The 16274-nt window shown below is 46.7% G+C and overlaps 1 protein-coding gene across 3 annotated transcripts in view; it reads left to right on the forward strand.

The window, feature by feature from the left end:
• The first annotated feature begins 295 nt into the window (after positions 1–295).
• The window catches only part of RFC2 (replication factor C subunit 2), a 38620-nt gene continuing 22641 nt past the window's right edge, over positions 296–16274 (forward strand). For all 3 annotated transcript variants that reach the window (XM_038539077.1, XM_038539081.1, XM_038539079.1), the window contains exons 1-2: positions 296–444; positions 692–841. In XM_038539077.1, coding sequence (XP_038395005.1) covers positions 443–444; positions 692–841 — 152 coding nt within the window. In that variant the 5' untranslated portion in view covers positions 296–442. The remainder of the gene's footprint in view (positions 445–691; positions 842–16274) is intronic.

Here is a 16274-nt window from a genome sequence, read left to right on the forward strand (position 1 = left end):
ATTAAAAAAATCTTTTTTCTTTTCTTTTTTTTTTTTTTTTTTTAAAGGAAGGCATTGGGCTGGATTATCTCCAAAAGTCCCCCTCTGCCTATGAAAGCCTGGGCTTTAGTATAACCACATTTCAGAAAGATAAAAGAGTCAAAGTCTGAGTGTCTCAGGAAACAGCCCTATGAGTAAAATTCAGGGGATGTGCGCTGCCACTGGTTTAGTTCCTAGAATTCCCAGAAGGTATAGAAAATGCCAAATCTCCCGCCCCGGGTCACCTTGATCGGCCAATTCAAATTTCCTCCAAATACCACGCGGGAGGCGGCAGCAACCGAAACTCTAAACTGCCTCCGGTCCCTACCAGCAGGCGGGGGTTTCTTCCCTCCTTGGCTCGGCCGAGAAACTCATATTTTATTCATGAAAATCTGAGGCCCTGGGAGGCCTCGGCCTAAACAGGATGTAAATATTTGCGGGCGGTGGGGGAGAGGTGGTTTTTGAGCTGGGGCTGTCCTAAGCAGGGGACCTCCGGACGCCGCTTACTCGGGCCCGCCCACCTCCATCCCCTCTATAGGGTGGGTGTGGGGGGCATGTGCAGGCTGTACCCCTGACTGGGGCCCGGGTTTGGGACTCCAGTGCCCTCCGAGGGAGTCCCCTAACCTTCTGATCACCCCCCCCCCCCGCCCCGCCCCATTCTCTTAATCCACAGGGTTCCTCCATCCGCCTTGCTGAGACTTAGCACTGGCTTCCTGGCGCTTGCGAGGCGCGTGGCCAGCTCCCCAGCCTCACCTGCCCTTCCTGCACCTGGACACCCTTTGTCTCGGCTGCGCGGAGTTCCCGCCATCCCCAGGCTGTACAGGTATTGCCCCGCGCTTGCTTCCACCGCTTGTTTGTCTGGACTTAACTTACCTCTTTGAGCTTTGACTTGTCTCCAAGACCCCCCTCCCCGAGTTTGCACGGACTACGCCCTCTTCTGGAACCCGGGCCGCCCCGCCTCTCGGGCTCCCCCGGGAGAATAACTCCTGCTCGGTTCTCAGGGCCTGGCCTGAGCATCACTTCCTGGAAGGAACTGTCCCTAATGCTTCTCCACCAGCTCTGAGCTCAGAGTCGCTCTCCTCCACCCGTGGCATCTGCCGTGCTGAGCGGAAGCCCTTCCTCATCTGTATCCCATACTGGGGACAGGGCCCTGACTTCGGTCCTGTTCACTAAATAAATATTTGTTGAATAAATGAACAGGTGGATGGATGGACGGACCCATAAAGACATGGTCCAATTACCGCCTGTGTCTGTGGCCATCTCTGACTTGCCGCTATCCCCAGCTGGCGCATCTGTACCTTGGATGGCGAAGCTTCTCTTTGGGGGCCTTTCACACCGCACCAGCTTGTCTCTAGCGTGTGTTCCCCCCACCCCACCCCACAGCCTGTGTACAGTGTCCCTGCACTGAGGGCACTTCCTGGGGCATAACAAGCTGCAATCTTGGTAGAATCTTGCAGGGTATCGAGGATTTCCGAAGTTATACCCTGCACCCCACAACCTCTGGCAAGATGCAAACATTCTTTCTGTGAGATGCACCTTCTTGGAATTGGGGCCCTTGGGGCTTCCCGAAGAATGTGGTATGCGCTCAAGCGCACAGGAGTGGGTGGGCATGCTCAGGCTATGCTTCACTTCGTGACTCCTTCAGGTAATGAGACCAGTGCTTGGCTATTTCTGGGATTAGGGAAAACAAAATACACCCCCAAACTGGAGTACCAGCAGGTCAGACTGGACCCAAGAGAAGCACCCCTTTGGCAGTGGAGGTGGTATTGAAATGGTGGGTGTGACCTCACACTGAGAATAATGTCCCGGGGAGATTGGTGCAGAAAGAAACGTCAAGCAGCCTAGGTGAGGTTTTAAAAATGCAGTTAGTCAACCCCAAATTGATCTGTGTAGACATGTGTTTTTTCTCAATTATAGGACTTCTTAGCTTAAAGTGGGCTCACTATCTAGCTGTCTGAATGTTCCAACACACAGAGAACCCAACAGGAAGTGAAAGAAAGAAAAGAAAAAAAGAAAGGAAGGAAGGAAAGAAAGGGAAGAAAGAAAGGAAAAGAAAAGAAAAGAAAAAGAAAAGAGAAGGTCCCACAGGAGCAGCCTAAAGGGCCTGTCCTGGCACTCACGTTTCTTCTGGGAGAATCTCCACACCCCCACTCCCACTGTGGTCCCTGCCTTTCTGGGTTCATTGAACTCTTGGAGCAGAAGTTCATTCCTGCTGTGTGCCCAGGCCCCCAGACCTACCCCATCAGAACCTCTATGGTGGCCTCCTGGCCTCGGCATTTGTGTCAAACCATCTCGGTGATTCTATGCAGCTACACTTGAGAAGCCTTGACCGGAGCTTCCCGAGACCGCATCTGTGTCCTGCTCCCAGCTAGTATGTCACTGTACCACACCTGATGTAGCAAGACTTTTACATAGAATTATTGTTTACTTCAGGGGCACCTGGCGTGTGGAGCGTGTGACTCTTGATCTCAGCGTTGTGAGTTTGGGCCCTATGGTGGGTGTAGAGATCACTTAAAATCTGAGGGGCACCTGGGTGGCTCAGTTAAGCACCTGATTCTTTTTTTTTTTTTTTTTTTAAGCATCTGATTCTTGACTTTGGCTTGAGTCATGATCTCAGGGTCCTAAGATCAAGCCCTGTGCTGGACTCTGTGCTGGGTGTGGAGCCTGCTTAAGATTCTCTCTCTCTTTCTCCCTCTGCCTCTCTCTGCTTGCACTAAATAAATAAACAAATAAATAAATAAATAATCTGGAAAAAACCAACAACATTGAATTATTACTTTTTTTCCTGTAACTCTTTTTTGCATGGAGACTTTTTCTAGTTGGCATACGTGAAGGACCTTTATTTTTTTCATTTTTATTTTTTTAAAGATTTTATTTATTCATGAGAGACAGAGAGAGAGAGAGGCAGAGACACAGGCAGAGGGAGAAGCAGGCTCCATGCAGGGAACCTGACATGGGACTCGATCCCAGGTCTCTAGGATCACACCCTGAGCTGCAGGCGGCGCTAAACTGCTGCACCACCAGGGCTGCCCAGGACCTTTATTTTTTAATGACTATGTAGTATGAATATAGCACAATTTACCTCCCCCTTCCACCTACAGATGGATTTCTCTATCATTTCCTGCTCTCCCCTGTTCTAAATTACCACAGTGAATATCGTCATACATATATCTGTGCATGTGTAAGCATTTCTGTAAGACGAGTTTCCAGAAGGAAATTCTGGGTCCTACAATATACACTTCTTTGTTTTAAGATTTATTTATTTGAGAGAAAGAGAGAGAGAGTGATCATGACTCAGGGGCAGGAAGGTAGAGGGAGAAGCAGACTCCTAGCTGCAGGGAGCCCCATGCAGGACTCCTGAGACCATGACCTTAGCCAAAGGCAGATGCTCAATTGACTGGGCCCCCCAGGCTCCCAAGAACCTACACCTTCTAAAGCACTGCTAGAGGGGCACCTGGGGAGCTCAGTTGGTTGAGCGTCTCCCTTAAAAAAAAAAAAAGATTTTATTTATTCAAGAGACAGAGAGAGAGGCAGAGACACAGGCAGAGGGAGAAGCAGGATCCATGCAGGGAGCCCGATGTGGGGCTTGATCCCAGGACCCTGGGATCACACCCTGAGCCAAAGGCAGACGCTCAACCACTGAGCCACCCAGGTGCCCTGAGCACCTGACTCTTGATTTTGGGTCAGATCATGGTCTCGTAGTCATGACGTCAGCCCTGCTTTGGGCTCTGAGTTCAGGTTGGAGTCTGCAGGAGATTCTTTCTCCCTCACCCTCTGACCCTTCCCCCCACTCATGCTCTCTACCTCTTTCTCAAATAAATAAGATCTTTAAAATAACTTCAAGGGATCCCTGGGTGGCGCAGCGGTTTAGCGCCTGCCTTTGGCCCAGGGCGCGATCCTGGAGACCCGGGATCGAATCCCACGTCGGGCTCCCGGTGCATGGACCTGCTGCTCCCTCTGCCTGTGTCTCTGCCTCTCTCTATCTCTCTCTGTGACTATCATAAATAAATAAAAATTAAAAAAAATTAAAAAAATAAAATAAAATAACTTCAAAAGAAAGTAAAAATTAAAGTGGCAATGATATATATATACATGTATGTTATATGTTACACTATGTATGTTACATGTAACATGCATATGTGCATATACATTTGCACACCACATTAACAACCAAACAGAAATACTCCTGGGAAGCCTGGCTGGGTCAGTTGGTGGAGCGTGCAACTCTTGATCTTGGGGTTGTGAGTTCGAGCCCCACATTGGGTGTAGAGATTATTTAAAAATGATAAAAAATCTTAAAAAAAAAAAAAGAGGGACACCTGGGTAGCTCAGTGGTTAGGCGTCTGCCTTTGCCTCAGATGGTGATCTCAGGGTCCCGGGATTGAGTCCCGCATCGGGCTCCCCGCCGGAAGCCTGCTTCTCCTCTGCCTGTCTCTGCCTCTCTGTTTCTCTTGAATAAATTTAAAAAATCTTTAAAAAAAAAAGAGGGATGCCTGGATGGCTCAGCAGTTGGGTGTCTGCTTTGGCTCAGGTCCTGGTCCTGGGATCCAGGATCGAGTCCCACATCCGGCTCCTCATGGGCAGCCTGCTTCAAATCAGCACTCCTATCCTGCATCAGCCAGTGATGGAGGAGGGATAACTGGACAGAACTGGAATGAGTGTGGTGCGCTGGTCCCCCATCCCTCAGCAGATTGAGAAGCAGCCACAGGAAGGCCAGGGCAGACACACTGAGTACAGGAAGAAGGGACAGCTTGGACGAATAAATAAATGGAACAAAATTAGAAGTAAGGAATCCAAACCTCCTCGTGGCCCAGGTTCTACAGTGTGGGGCAAATAGTTCCACCGCATGCTGCCTGTAGCCACGGGGTAGTGCCCACATCGCAGCACACAAATCCCACACCCACTGTACTGATCACCCTAAAGCACTGGGAAAAATTCTGTACCTTTTTTTTTCCCCTAAGAAGGCAAGGAAGTGTGTGAAGCAGTTTTCAGTTTCTCAACTGTTAAAATTTAACAAAATAGTTAAAATGAAAAACTTTGCATACAGAGGGCACTTAACCGGAACGTGTACTTACGTAGAACAGCTTGTCTCCTGAGAGGGTTATTAAACCACTGCTCTTCAGAATTTGCTTAAAGCAGGGCAGGCTCTCCTTGAAATCACCAGCCTTACCCACCCTAAAATGCCCTCTTGTGAGGAACAGTAAAGGTCTTTTAAAAGATGCATCTCAGGGTCATGTGTAGGTATCTCCCCTTGCCCCTCAAAGCCCAGGGTATCAGATCGGTGCTTTGCTGCTGAGGGGTGTAAACATTTAAAAATCAAGAGTTCTCTCTGGACACGTTTGCTCAGGTGTGTCGGATTTAAGCTTGAGCAAGCTTCCTTTGAATACTTAGTTCACAGGGCATCTCCCTGTGGGGCCTGGGCCACTCTGCTGAAATGCTCTCCAGGTGTCACTTGTAGTGTGTGGGACACCTGTACACCTGCCACGATGCTTGGACCATGACGCTCCTGTTAAACTAGCTTGGCATCACCTGCTGTGGTCAGAACAGAGTTCCCAGAACAGTGCTCATAAGGGGCTCGTCCTGTGGGGGCTTGCCTTGCGAGAGTCACATCGCAGCTCCACAGTGAGGACTGTCATTGTCAAATGGGCAGCCTTCTCTGAGATGCCTGTGAAAAGAGCCCAGCCAGAGATTACCCTGTGACCTCGTTAACCAGAATGACAGGGCAAGTCACACGCACAGAGATACACACCAGACCTGGGAAGAGACTCCAGGAGAGGTAGAGACAGGCATCTGGGGTACCAGATGCCTCAGTTTCCACTTCTGTAATGGGGATGACAACCTCACAGAGGGAGTCAGTGTAAAGCCCTTTACCCAGGCCAATTGCTAGTTACGTTAGTAAACCTTAGTGGGGCCTGAAGGCCGTCACCAGCCCCACACTCACTGCGGGGACTACAGAGACAGTCGGCAGAGAGGCATCTGTCCAAGGTGGAAGGAGCAGGCCCACGGTGGGGAGTGGGACCGTTGAGTGCACCACAGGGCACATTTGTGTGCCAGCCTCACATGGAATCTCAGTGGCCCGGAGTTTTCCCTTCTGTAATAATAATAGTACTTGATAATGGAGCAGCACTTTCTTCTCTATTCTTCTTTTATTTATTTTTAAAGATTTTTATTTATTTATGAGAGACAGAGAGAGAGAGAGGCAGAGGGAGAAGCAGACTCCATGCAGGGAGCCCGACGTGGGAGTCGATCCTGGGACCCCAGGATTACTCCCTGGGCCGAAGGCAGGAGCTAAACTGCTGAGCCACCCAGGGATTCCCCTCTATTCTTCTTTTAAATATTTTTTATTTGAGGGAGAGAAAAAGAGTGCGAGGTGGGGGACAGAGGGAGAGGGACAAGCAGACTCCCCGCTGAGCAGGGAGACCAACAAAGAGGCCTCAACCCCAAGATCCTGGGATCACGACCTAAGCCAAGTGCAGACGCTTAACCCCCTGAGTACCCAGGTACCCCCGGAGTAGCACGTTAAAATATTACCTCCTGGTACTGCTGGTACAGTAGTATACTACTGTACACTAGTATAGCCGATTGGGAAACAAGTGACAATTCATTTTTTAAAAAGATTTTATTTATTTATTCATGTTAGACACACACAGAGAGAGGCAGAGACACAGAGAGAGGGAGAAGCTGGCTCCATGCAGGGAGCCCGATGTGAGACTCCATCCTGACCCCAGGATCACGCCCTGGGGCCAAAGGCAGATGCTCAACCGCTGAGCCACCCAGGCGTCCCAACAAGTGACAATTCATACAGATGTGGGTTTGCCAGTGAGCCCTGAGACAACTTTTGTGCATTTAAAAATTTAGAAAGTTACAGATTTTCTTTTGACTTGTAAAGTTACAAATTTGAGAAACCTTATTCATGCTTTCAAGTTCACTTTACAAATCTTACTTTTCTTGAAGTGCCTGGGTGGCTTAGTTGGTGAAGCATCTGACTCTTGATCTCAGATCAGGTCTTGATCTCAGGGTCATGAGTTCAAGCCCTGCATTGGGCTCCATGCTGGGTGTGAAGCCTGCTTAAAACAAATAACATGGGCAGCCTAGGTGGCTCAGCGGCTTAGTGCCGCCTTCAGCCCAGGGCGTGATCCTGGAGTCCCGGGATGGAGTCCCATGTGGGCTCCCTGCATGGAGCCTGCTTCTCCCTCTGCCTGTGTCTCTCTCTCTGTGTGTGTCTCTCATGAATAAATAAATATTAAAAAAAAAAAACAACAATCCTTATTTTCTTTTCATAACTCTAGTGAATTTTGACATTTATTGACTTATACCATTATTATTGGCATTATTATTTTAAGTAATCTCTATTCCTAATGTGGGGCTCAAACTTAGAAACCGGAGATCAAGAGTTGCATGCTCTTCCAATTGAGCGAGCCAGGCACCTTTTGATGATTGATATTTTTAAAGGCTTTTTTAGATATAGCATAATTAAAATCTCTCAAACATTTTTTTTTCTAAGATTTTATTTATTTATTCATGAGAGACAGAGAGAAAGAGGCAGAGACACAGGCAGAGGGAGAAGCAGGCTCCCTGCAGGGAGCTTGATGTGGGACTCGATCCCGGGACTTCAGGATTGCGCCCTGGGCCAAAGGCGGCTAAACCACTGGGCCACCCAGGGATCCCCCTTGGATTCTGTTTATATAAAATGTCCAGAATAGGCAAATCCATAGAGTCAGAAAGCAGATTACTGGAGAGGCTGGAGGAAGGGGCAGATGATGACCGTTGATGGGTCTAGGGTTGCTTTTTGAAGCGATGAGGTACTTTGGAATTTGTGTGGATGACTGCTCAATTTTGTGAATATATTTTAAAACTACTGAAATAGTTTTAGAAACTATTTTAGAAATAGTAGAATAGAAACTATTCTATTAGAATACTCTACTATTTAGTAGAAACCTAAACTAACTAAACTAAAACTCTACTATTAGAATAGTAGAATAGAAACTACTGAAGCCTGCTTCCCCCTCTACCTATGTCTCTGCCACTCTCTCTCTCTCTCTCTCCTGTTTCTCATGAATAAATAAAATCTTTATTTACCCTCTCTCAAACATTTTAAACTACATTTATAAATTTAATTGTTCAATTTCCTTTAAGTTTCTTAGTTTTCTGACAAACCTAAGTTCTTAAATATATCCTATAAATCTATTAAACAGAATATGTTGAATCTCAAGTTCCCTTAAATATTGTAATACAAAAAAAATAATATTGTAATACTATTTATAATTTAATAAGATTTTAACCTAAAATCACAAGTTTAATTTTTTTTAAAGGTCTTATTTATTCATGAGAGACACAGAGAGAGGCAGAGACACAGGCAGAGGGAGAAGCAGGCTCCACGCAGGGAGCCTGATGTGAGACCCAACCCCGGGACTCCGGGATCACGCCCTGAGCTGATGGCAGGCGCGCAACCGCTGAGCCACCCTGGTGCTCTCCCACAAGTTTAATTTAATTCAGTTTTACATTTTATTTTTTAAAAATATTTTATTTATTTATTTGAGAGAGAGAGCAGAAGCAGGGGGAAGGGCAGAGGGAGGAGGAGAAGTAGACTCTCACTGAGTGGGGAGCCCCATGTGGGGCTTGATCCCAGGACCCTGGGATCATGACTTGAGCCAAAGGCAAACATTTAACTGACTGAGCCACCCAGGCGCCCCTACATTTTATTTCATTTTATTTAAAAAAAAATTTATTTACTGGGATCCCTGGGTGGCGCAGCGGTTTAGCGCCTGCCTTTGGCCCAGGGCGCGATGCTAGAGACCTGGGATCGAATCCCGCGTCGGGCTCCCTGCATGGAGCCTGCTTCTCCCTCTGCCTGTCTCTCTGCCTGTCTCTCTCTCTCTCTGTGACTATCATGAATAAATAAATGAAATCTTTAAAAAAAAATTTATTTACTTATTCAAGAGGGAGAGAGAGAGAGTGGGGGAGTGCAGAGGGATAGGAACAAGCAGAACTATTGGATGAGCATGGAGCCCAATGCAGGGCTCCATTCCACAACCCTGAGATCTCAACCTGAGCCAAAACCAAAAGTCCGACGTTTAATCAACTGAGCCACTCAGGCGCCCTTCAATTTTACATTTTAGGTTAGAATTATAAAGTTCCCTTGGTAGACACTAGTATGCCAACTTCTCTTTAGCATTTCAAATCCTTAAAATACTAAATATATAACGATCATACATGAATGCTACAGAAAAATACTAATGCAAAATTTTTACTTAGGTCACCATGTTTGTATTTCTGAAACTCCCTGGGATTATTCATTTATTAAAAAAAATATTTACCAGACAGCCCAGTGGCTCAGCAGTTTAGCGCCGCCTTCAGCCCAGGACGTGATCCCGGAGACCTGGGATCGAGTCCCACGTCGGGCTCCCTGCATGGAGCCTGCTTCCCCCTCTGCCTGTGTCTCTGCCTCTCTCCTCTCTCTCTCCTCTCTGTTTCTCATGAATAATAAAATCCTTAAAATATATATATATTTACCAATGACACCTGAAGCTAATGTAACATTGTGTATCAACTACTACACTAAAAAAAAAAGAAAAAAGAAAAAAGATAGGAAAAAATTTTTAAATATTTTATTTATTTTTATTCATGGGAGACACAGAGAGAGAGGCAGAGATAAACACAGAGGGAGAAGCAGGCTCCATGCATGGAGCCCAACACGGGACTCGATCCCAGGTCTCCAGGATCAGGCCCTGGGCTCAAGGCAGCGCTAAACCACTGAGCCACCTGGGCTGCCCCAGAAAGATATTCTAATGATCCTTATTAAATTGAAGATGCTCTTGCTTAGGACCTAGCAATTCTATTTCTATCTATGCTAGAGAAATTATCTAATAAGCACAATGGAGGGGCACCTGGGTGACTCAGTCAGTTAAGTGTCTGACTCTTGATTTCTGCTCAGGTCATGATCGTTGTGAGATCAAGACCTGTGCCAGGCACCGAGCCTGCTTAAAATTCTTTCTCTCCCTCTCCTTCTACCCCTCCCCCTCCAGGGCTCAGACCACCCAGTGTAGATCCAGGCTCCCTGCTACCTGCCAAGAGACCTTAGGAACAAAGCTTGACCCCTCTGTGCCTTGGGTTCCTCTTCTGTAAAGTGGAGGTAGAAGAGAGAAGACAAAAGAATGGGGTGGAGAACTTTAGCAGTATCCTAATGTTTTATTTCCATTTTAAAAAAAGAGGAACATTTTAACATCTGTCTTGGTGGATAAGTATATGAATGTTGATACTATTTTCAGTACATTTATTTCATATGTTTTATAGTTTTAAATTTAGAGGTTAAAAGATCACAAAACAGGGCAACCTGGGTGGCTCAGCGGTTTAGCGCCGCCTTTGGCCCAGGGCCTGATCCTGGAGATCCAGGATCGAGTCCCATGTTGGGATCCTTGCATGGAGCCTGCTTCTCCCTCTGCCTGTGTCTCTGCCTCTCTCTCTCTCTCTCCCTGTGTTTCTCATGAATAAATAAAATCTTAAAAAAAAAAAAAGAAAGAAAGAAAAAGAAAAAGATCACAAGACAGGGGCCCCTGGGTGACTCAACTGGCTAAGTGTCTGTCATAGGCTAAGGTCACGATCCCAGGATCCTGGGATTGAGCTCCAAGTCAGGCTCCCTGCTCAGTGGAGTCTGTTTCTCCTCCTCCCTCTGCCCCTACCCCCGGTCATGCTCTCTCTCTCTCTCTCTCTCTCAATCTCAAATAAATTTTAAAAAATATGATTTTATTATTTTTTGAAGATTTTATTTATTTATTCATGAGAGACACACAGAGGCAGAGACACAGGCAGAGGGAGAAGCAGGCTCCCTGTGGGGAGCCTGATGCAGGACTTGATCTCAGGACCCTGAGCTGAAGGCAGCTGTTCAACCATTGAGCCACCCAAGTGCCCCTAAATAAAACATTTTTTTTTTAAAAAAGATCACAAAACCAAACACATTGTACTCTTTTCTTTAAGTTTTTAGTTTTAATTACAATGTTGTTAACATACAGTGTTACATTAGTGTCACAAGTACAATATTGTGATTCAACAATTCTGTACATTACTCAGTGCTCATCATGAAAAGCGACATATAGTTTTCTCTACAAGCACCCTTGCCTCCTTCCATGCCACTTACCACATTGCAACCAGAGACTTAAAACATAAACTGGGCCTTATTGGGGCACCTGGGTGGCTTGGTCGGTTGATTGTCCAATTCTTGGTTTTGGCATAGGTCATGATCTCAGGGCCCTGGGATTGAGCCCTGCATTGGGCTCTGGGCTCAATGAAGAGTCTGCTTGAGATTCTCTCCCTTGTCTGCCCCTCCCCCTCCTAGTACTCTGTCTCTACAATAAACATTTTTTTTTAAATAAAGATTCTATTTATTTATTCGTGAGAGACACAGAGAGAGTGGCAGAGACATAGGCAGAGGGAGAAGCAAATTCCCACAGGGAGCCCAATGCCGGATGCAATCCCAGGATCACGACCTGAGCCGAAGGCAGACACTTAACCACTGAGCCACCGAAGTGCCCCTACAGTAAATAAATCTTAAACAAAACAAAAACTGGGCCTTGTTTCTTTTACCTAACATTTCTCTCGTCCTGCACAATCTGGCTCCTGTAGGCCTCTTCTCTCTCCAACACTGATTCGTACTTACCCTGGATCCTCCAGCCATTGTGTGGTCATTGTGTCTGTCAGGTCTTGTTAGGCCATGGGGATATGGCAGTGACCAGGATGGAGAGAGCTCCTGTTCTTAAACAGCTGCCATTTTAGGGAGGAAACAAATACTAAACAAAGCAATAAATCCAGATAATTGTGAGTACAATACAGAAATAAACAGGGTCTCAGGAGAGCAAAGCCAACAGGCACTCAGCTCTCAGATTCAGAGTTCAGATCTCAGGTCAAATGCCCCCTGATAGGTGGTACCCTATCACTGCAATCAGGTCCTTATTCTTATTCTTATTATCTTATTATTCTAACATTTAACCAGAATTATAAGTAAATAAACATCTGCTTGGCTGCTTGGTGTGTTTCCCTCCCTACAAAGTCAGCTCTTTGAGGGTGGAAGCTTGCCCTCTCCATGCAAGTGGCTGTAGGCACTCAGTCAATATTCGTGAAAGACAGAAACCAGGAATGAGGCTAAATGATTTCTACCAGTTTCCAAATTCCATGAATATAATCAGAGCAACTCCTGAGGACAAATGTTACCCAAACAACAAATCCTTACACTGTAGGTATGTTTAGGATATATACCTTTTCACTACATGATGAGCCTTTTAATACTGAAAATGCTAATAAGAATGTTAGAACAATTCTAAGGATGATGGAACACTGCAGCATCTGAGAGTTAACAATTATTTCAGTGGCAGCATCACCACTTAAAAAACAAACAAACCAGCTACAATTCATCAAGAAACCCACTGGAAAACAAAATGTGATTTTTTAAAAAAATTCAGGATAAGCAAGGCAAATGGCATCAAGTAGGCTCGATATTCTGGGGCAGTGAAGGGTACCAGTGGATGGAAAGCAGGTGTATAGGGTAGTCCTGGTCTTGAGATGCCACCCGATTTTCAACTCTACGACCTGTGTCATCATTGGGGAATTGGGCTACACTCTAGTGATCAAAGTCATGGTGTCATTTTAACCAAGATTTGTTGCCTGTCCCATCTAACAATTTATGAGAATGCTCTGGCTTTCAGTAAAGGAGTTGTTCTTTCTTTTCTTTTTTCTTTTTTTTCTTTTTTTTTTTTTTTCTTTTTTTTTTTTTTTTTTTACAGAGGGAGAGAGAGAATGAACAGCGGGAAGAGTAGAGGGAGAGAGAGAATCCCAAGCAGACTCCACACTGAACACAGAGCCTGATGCAGGGCTTGATGTCACAACCCTCAGATCATGACCTGAGGTGAAATCAAGACTCAAGAGGCTTACCCAGCTGAGCCACCCAGGCACCCCAAGAATTTTGTTTTCTGTCTTTTGTTCTCCTTTCCACGCCCTTCGTCTTTTGTATAACTAACTGCCCTGGTGAGGTTAAGAGTCAGGGAGCTTAGCCTAGGTGCAGATTCAATTTCCTGGGATTTTGCAGATTTGTTAGAAGAGGAGGAATTCACTTGGGCTTGCCCTTGACCTTTCCTTTGGTTTGTTGCTTGACCTGTGGTTTCCCCAACATGCCCTGCCCCCCCCCCCCCCCCCCCCCCGCCCCCGTGGCTGCTGTATGGCCTACAGGAATAGCTGGAGTTGGGATCCCTGGGTGGCACAGCGGTTTGGCGCCTGCCTTTGGCCCAGGGCGCGATCCTGGAGACCCGGGATTGAATCCCACATCGGGCTCCCGGTGCATGGAGCCTGCTTCTCCCTCTGCCTGTGTCTCTGCCTCTCTCTCTCTCTCTCTGTGACTATCATAAATAAGTAAAAAAAATTAAAAAAAAAAAAAAAGGAATAGCTGGAGTTTTTAAACTCTGAGCTCTGTTTGGGATCAAGTCCAACAAGTCACAGAAGGCTCAATATAAAGAAGCCCTGTTATACAGTTCTGCCCCAAAGGTCACCTCCTTCTCTGATTCTCCTGGCATCCTAAGTGTATCAGCAAATGCAGAGTCCTGTGGGTGCCAACAGGCCTCCTGTAGAGTGGGAATTTTGGAAAAGAACCATGAGAGAGTTAAGAATTATATATGGTTTTCTGTATTTATTGAAAATGATTTATTTGTAAGCTGTGTATATGGTGGAAGGGGTGTGTGTGTGTGTGTGCAATAGCTGACAGTAAGGAAAATATTAATTTCATCACGTGGAAAACACCCCAGGGAAAACCATGAAAAAGACATTTCAAGAAGAGTTTCTATTTCAAGAAAATTTGTATCTTCTCTGGAGAAATAGAGGATCTTTGAACAGCGATTTCTGAAACAGGCAGGATGGTTCAAAGGAGAATGGAAGAAGGAGAGCCAACTTCAAGCTTCCCCTGCCCCCAAATCATATAAAAGGGAAAAAGAAAAACACTAAGTTCTGAACCTGGAAACTTTAGTAATTACCACCAAAGAGAACAAACTGCTTCAGGATTTGAGTCATTTGTGGTTCCTGCCCAACTGGCAAGAAGTTAAACGGAATGAGAAATCATGTGTTCCCATCCATCTCACAGAACACAATTGTAAGTTGTGCCCACTGCTTCTAACTCGCTAGCCTGGGTGCAGAACCGGAATGAGCAGTTAGCGGACAGAAACTCGGCATTTACTATGTGCAAAGGAAGGAACCAGGCATTAGGCTGCAGGCACTTTTCTTCTCATGGAGCTGACCACTCAGGTTAGAAAGAGGGAGCAGAGAATTCACATGTGAAAAGTGAATATAACAGCAATATTGTGTTCTCCAATAAATGTCTGTAATTGGGGAAAGAAATCTGAAAGGTAAGGATAAAAATTGGACAAAATCACGTGATCTAGATTTTGGAGCCCATGATGATTTGAATGACATCAATCACCTAGAAGACAAGGTCTTCTACCAAAACGTATAGAGATTTTAACTGGTGATGGCAGGAAAACAGCCAATGGAGTTCTGATCGCCTTCTGGTGAAAGCAAACCAGTTCCTCACAGCTGACCCAAACTGTTGTGAAAACATGGATCCTCACTGTTCATTAAAGACCTTCAAATCGAACAATTACCGAGCACCAGTCCTTGTACTAAGCAAATAGGGATAGAGATAAATGGGTCCCAATTCTTCTCTTCGATTTGGCCATGAAAGCCAGTTTTTTTTTAAACCAATTCTTTTTTTGTTTTTATAAGTATTTTTTTTAATTTACTTATTCAGAGAGAGAAAGAGACTGAGAGGCAGAGACACAGGCAGAGGGAGAAGCGGGCTCCATGCAGGGAGCCCGACGCGGGACCTGATCCTAGGTCTCCAAGATCAGACCCCGGGCTGCAGGCCGCGCCAAACCGCTGTGCCACCAGGGGTGCCCGAAAGCCAGTTTTTAACCCGAAATTATGGTGAAATATGGTAAATGCAACACAATAGAATTTTTAAAAATTTTATTTATTTATTCATGAGAGAGAGGCAGGGACACAGGTAGAGAGAGAGAAGCTGGCTCCATGCAGGGAGCCTGATGTGGGACTGGATCCCAGGACTCCAGGATCACGCCCTGGGCATGAAAGGCAGGCGCTCAACTGCTGAGCCACCCCCATCAATACAACAGAATTTTACACGAGGGGCACCTGGGTGTAAAATTGGCTCAGGTCGTGATCCTGGGGTCCTGGGCTCAAGCCCCACATCAGGCTCCCTGCATGGAGCCAGCTTCTCCCTCTGCCTGTGTCTCTCTGTCTGTCTGTGTCTCTCATGAATAAAGAAAATCTTTAAAACATTTTTTTTTCCTAATCCAAACAATACAATATTATACCAATTGCTTTGGCAGCATGGTGGGGAATGAATCCTGGCTGGACCACCTACAGCCTAAATGACATGGGACAAATGATCCAATCATTCTCCAGCCTGCTTCTGTGGATAATTAGGAGTATCCGCCTTGGGTCTGGTGCACAACGAGTGCGTAGTAAACGACAGTCATTGTTCATTATCTTTATTATTCATCATTTTTAAAAAGGATTTTTATTTATTTATTATGATAGTCACACAGTGAGAGAGAGAGAGAGAGAGAGAGAGGCAGAGACACAGGCAGAGGGAGAAGCAGGCTCCATGCACCGGGAGCCCGACGCGGGGCTCCATCCCGGGTCTCCAGGGTCGCGCCCTGGGCCAAAGGCAGGCGCCAAACCGCTGCGCCACCCAGGGATCCCTATTATTCATGATTATTAGGACATCTGGGCTTTGCGATTGAAGATTACTTCAATAGGGCGAAACCCCGGCGCAAACAATGCTCAAAGCATTCGGGCATATGGAGCACCCATGTTTCCGGAATGAAACGCGGTCACATCCCGGAGGGGACAGCAAGTCCCACCTCGCAGCACCGTGAGAACGCCCCGACCTCAAACGCCAAGCGCCAGGGCGCGGGAGCCCACCGCACGGGAACCGCCGCTTCCACCCGGACACCCGAGCGATCGGGACCGCAGGGCACGGCCCACACGTCAGTCGGGGTCCCCGTCCGAGTCCGCGTGGGCCCGCCGGGGCGCAGCCGGATGCCCCTACGCCCCCCGCCCCCCGGGCTGCCCGGGCGCCGCCGCCGCCGCCGCTCCAGACCCACAGCGCCGACCGGGCCTCCCACACAAATCGCACAGAGACGCAAACCGCCGAACGTCCCCTCCTGGAGCGACCTGCCTTCTCGGCGTCGATGCGATCCGGC

Source organism: Canis lupus, chromosome 6 (genome assembly GCF_011100685.1).
Source record: "Canis lupus familiaris isolate Mischka breed German Shepherd chromosome 6, alternate assembly UU_Cfam_GSD_1.0, whole genome shotgun sequence".
Classification (NCBI taxonomy): Eukaryota; Metazoa; Chordata; class Mammalia; order Carnivora; family Canidae; genus Canis; species Canis lupus.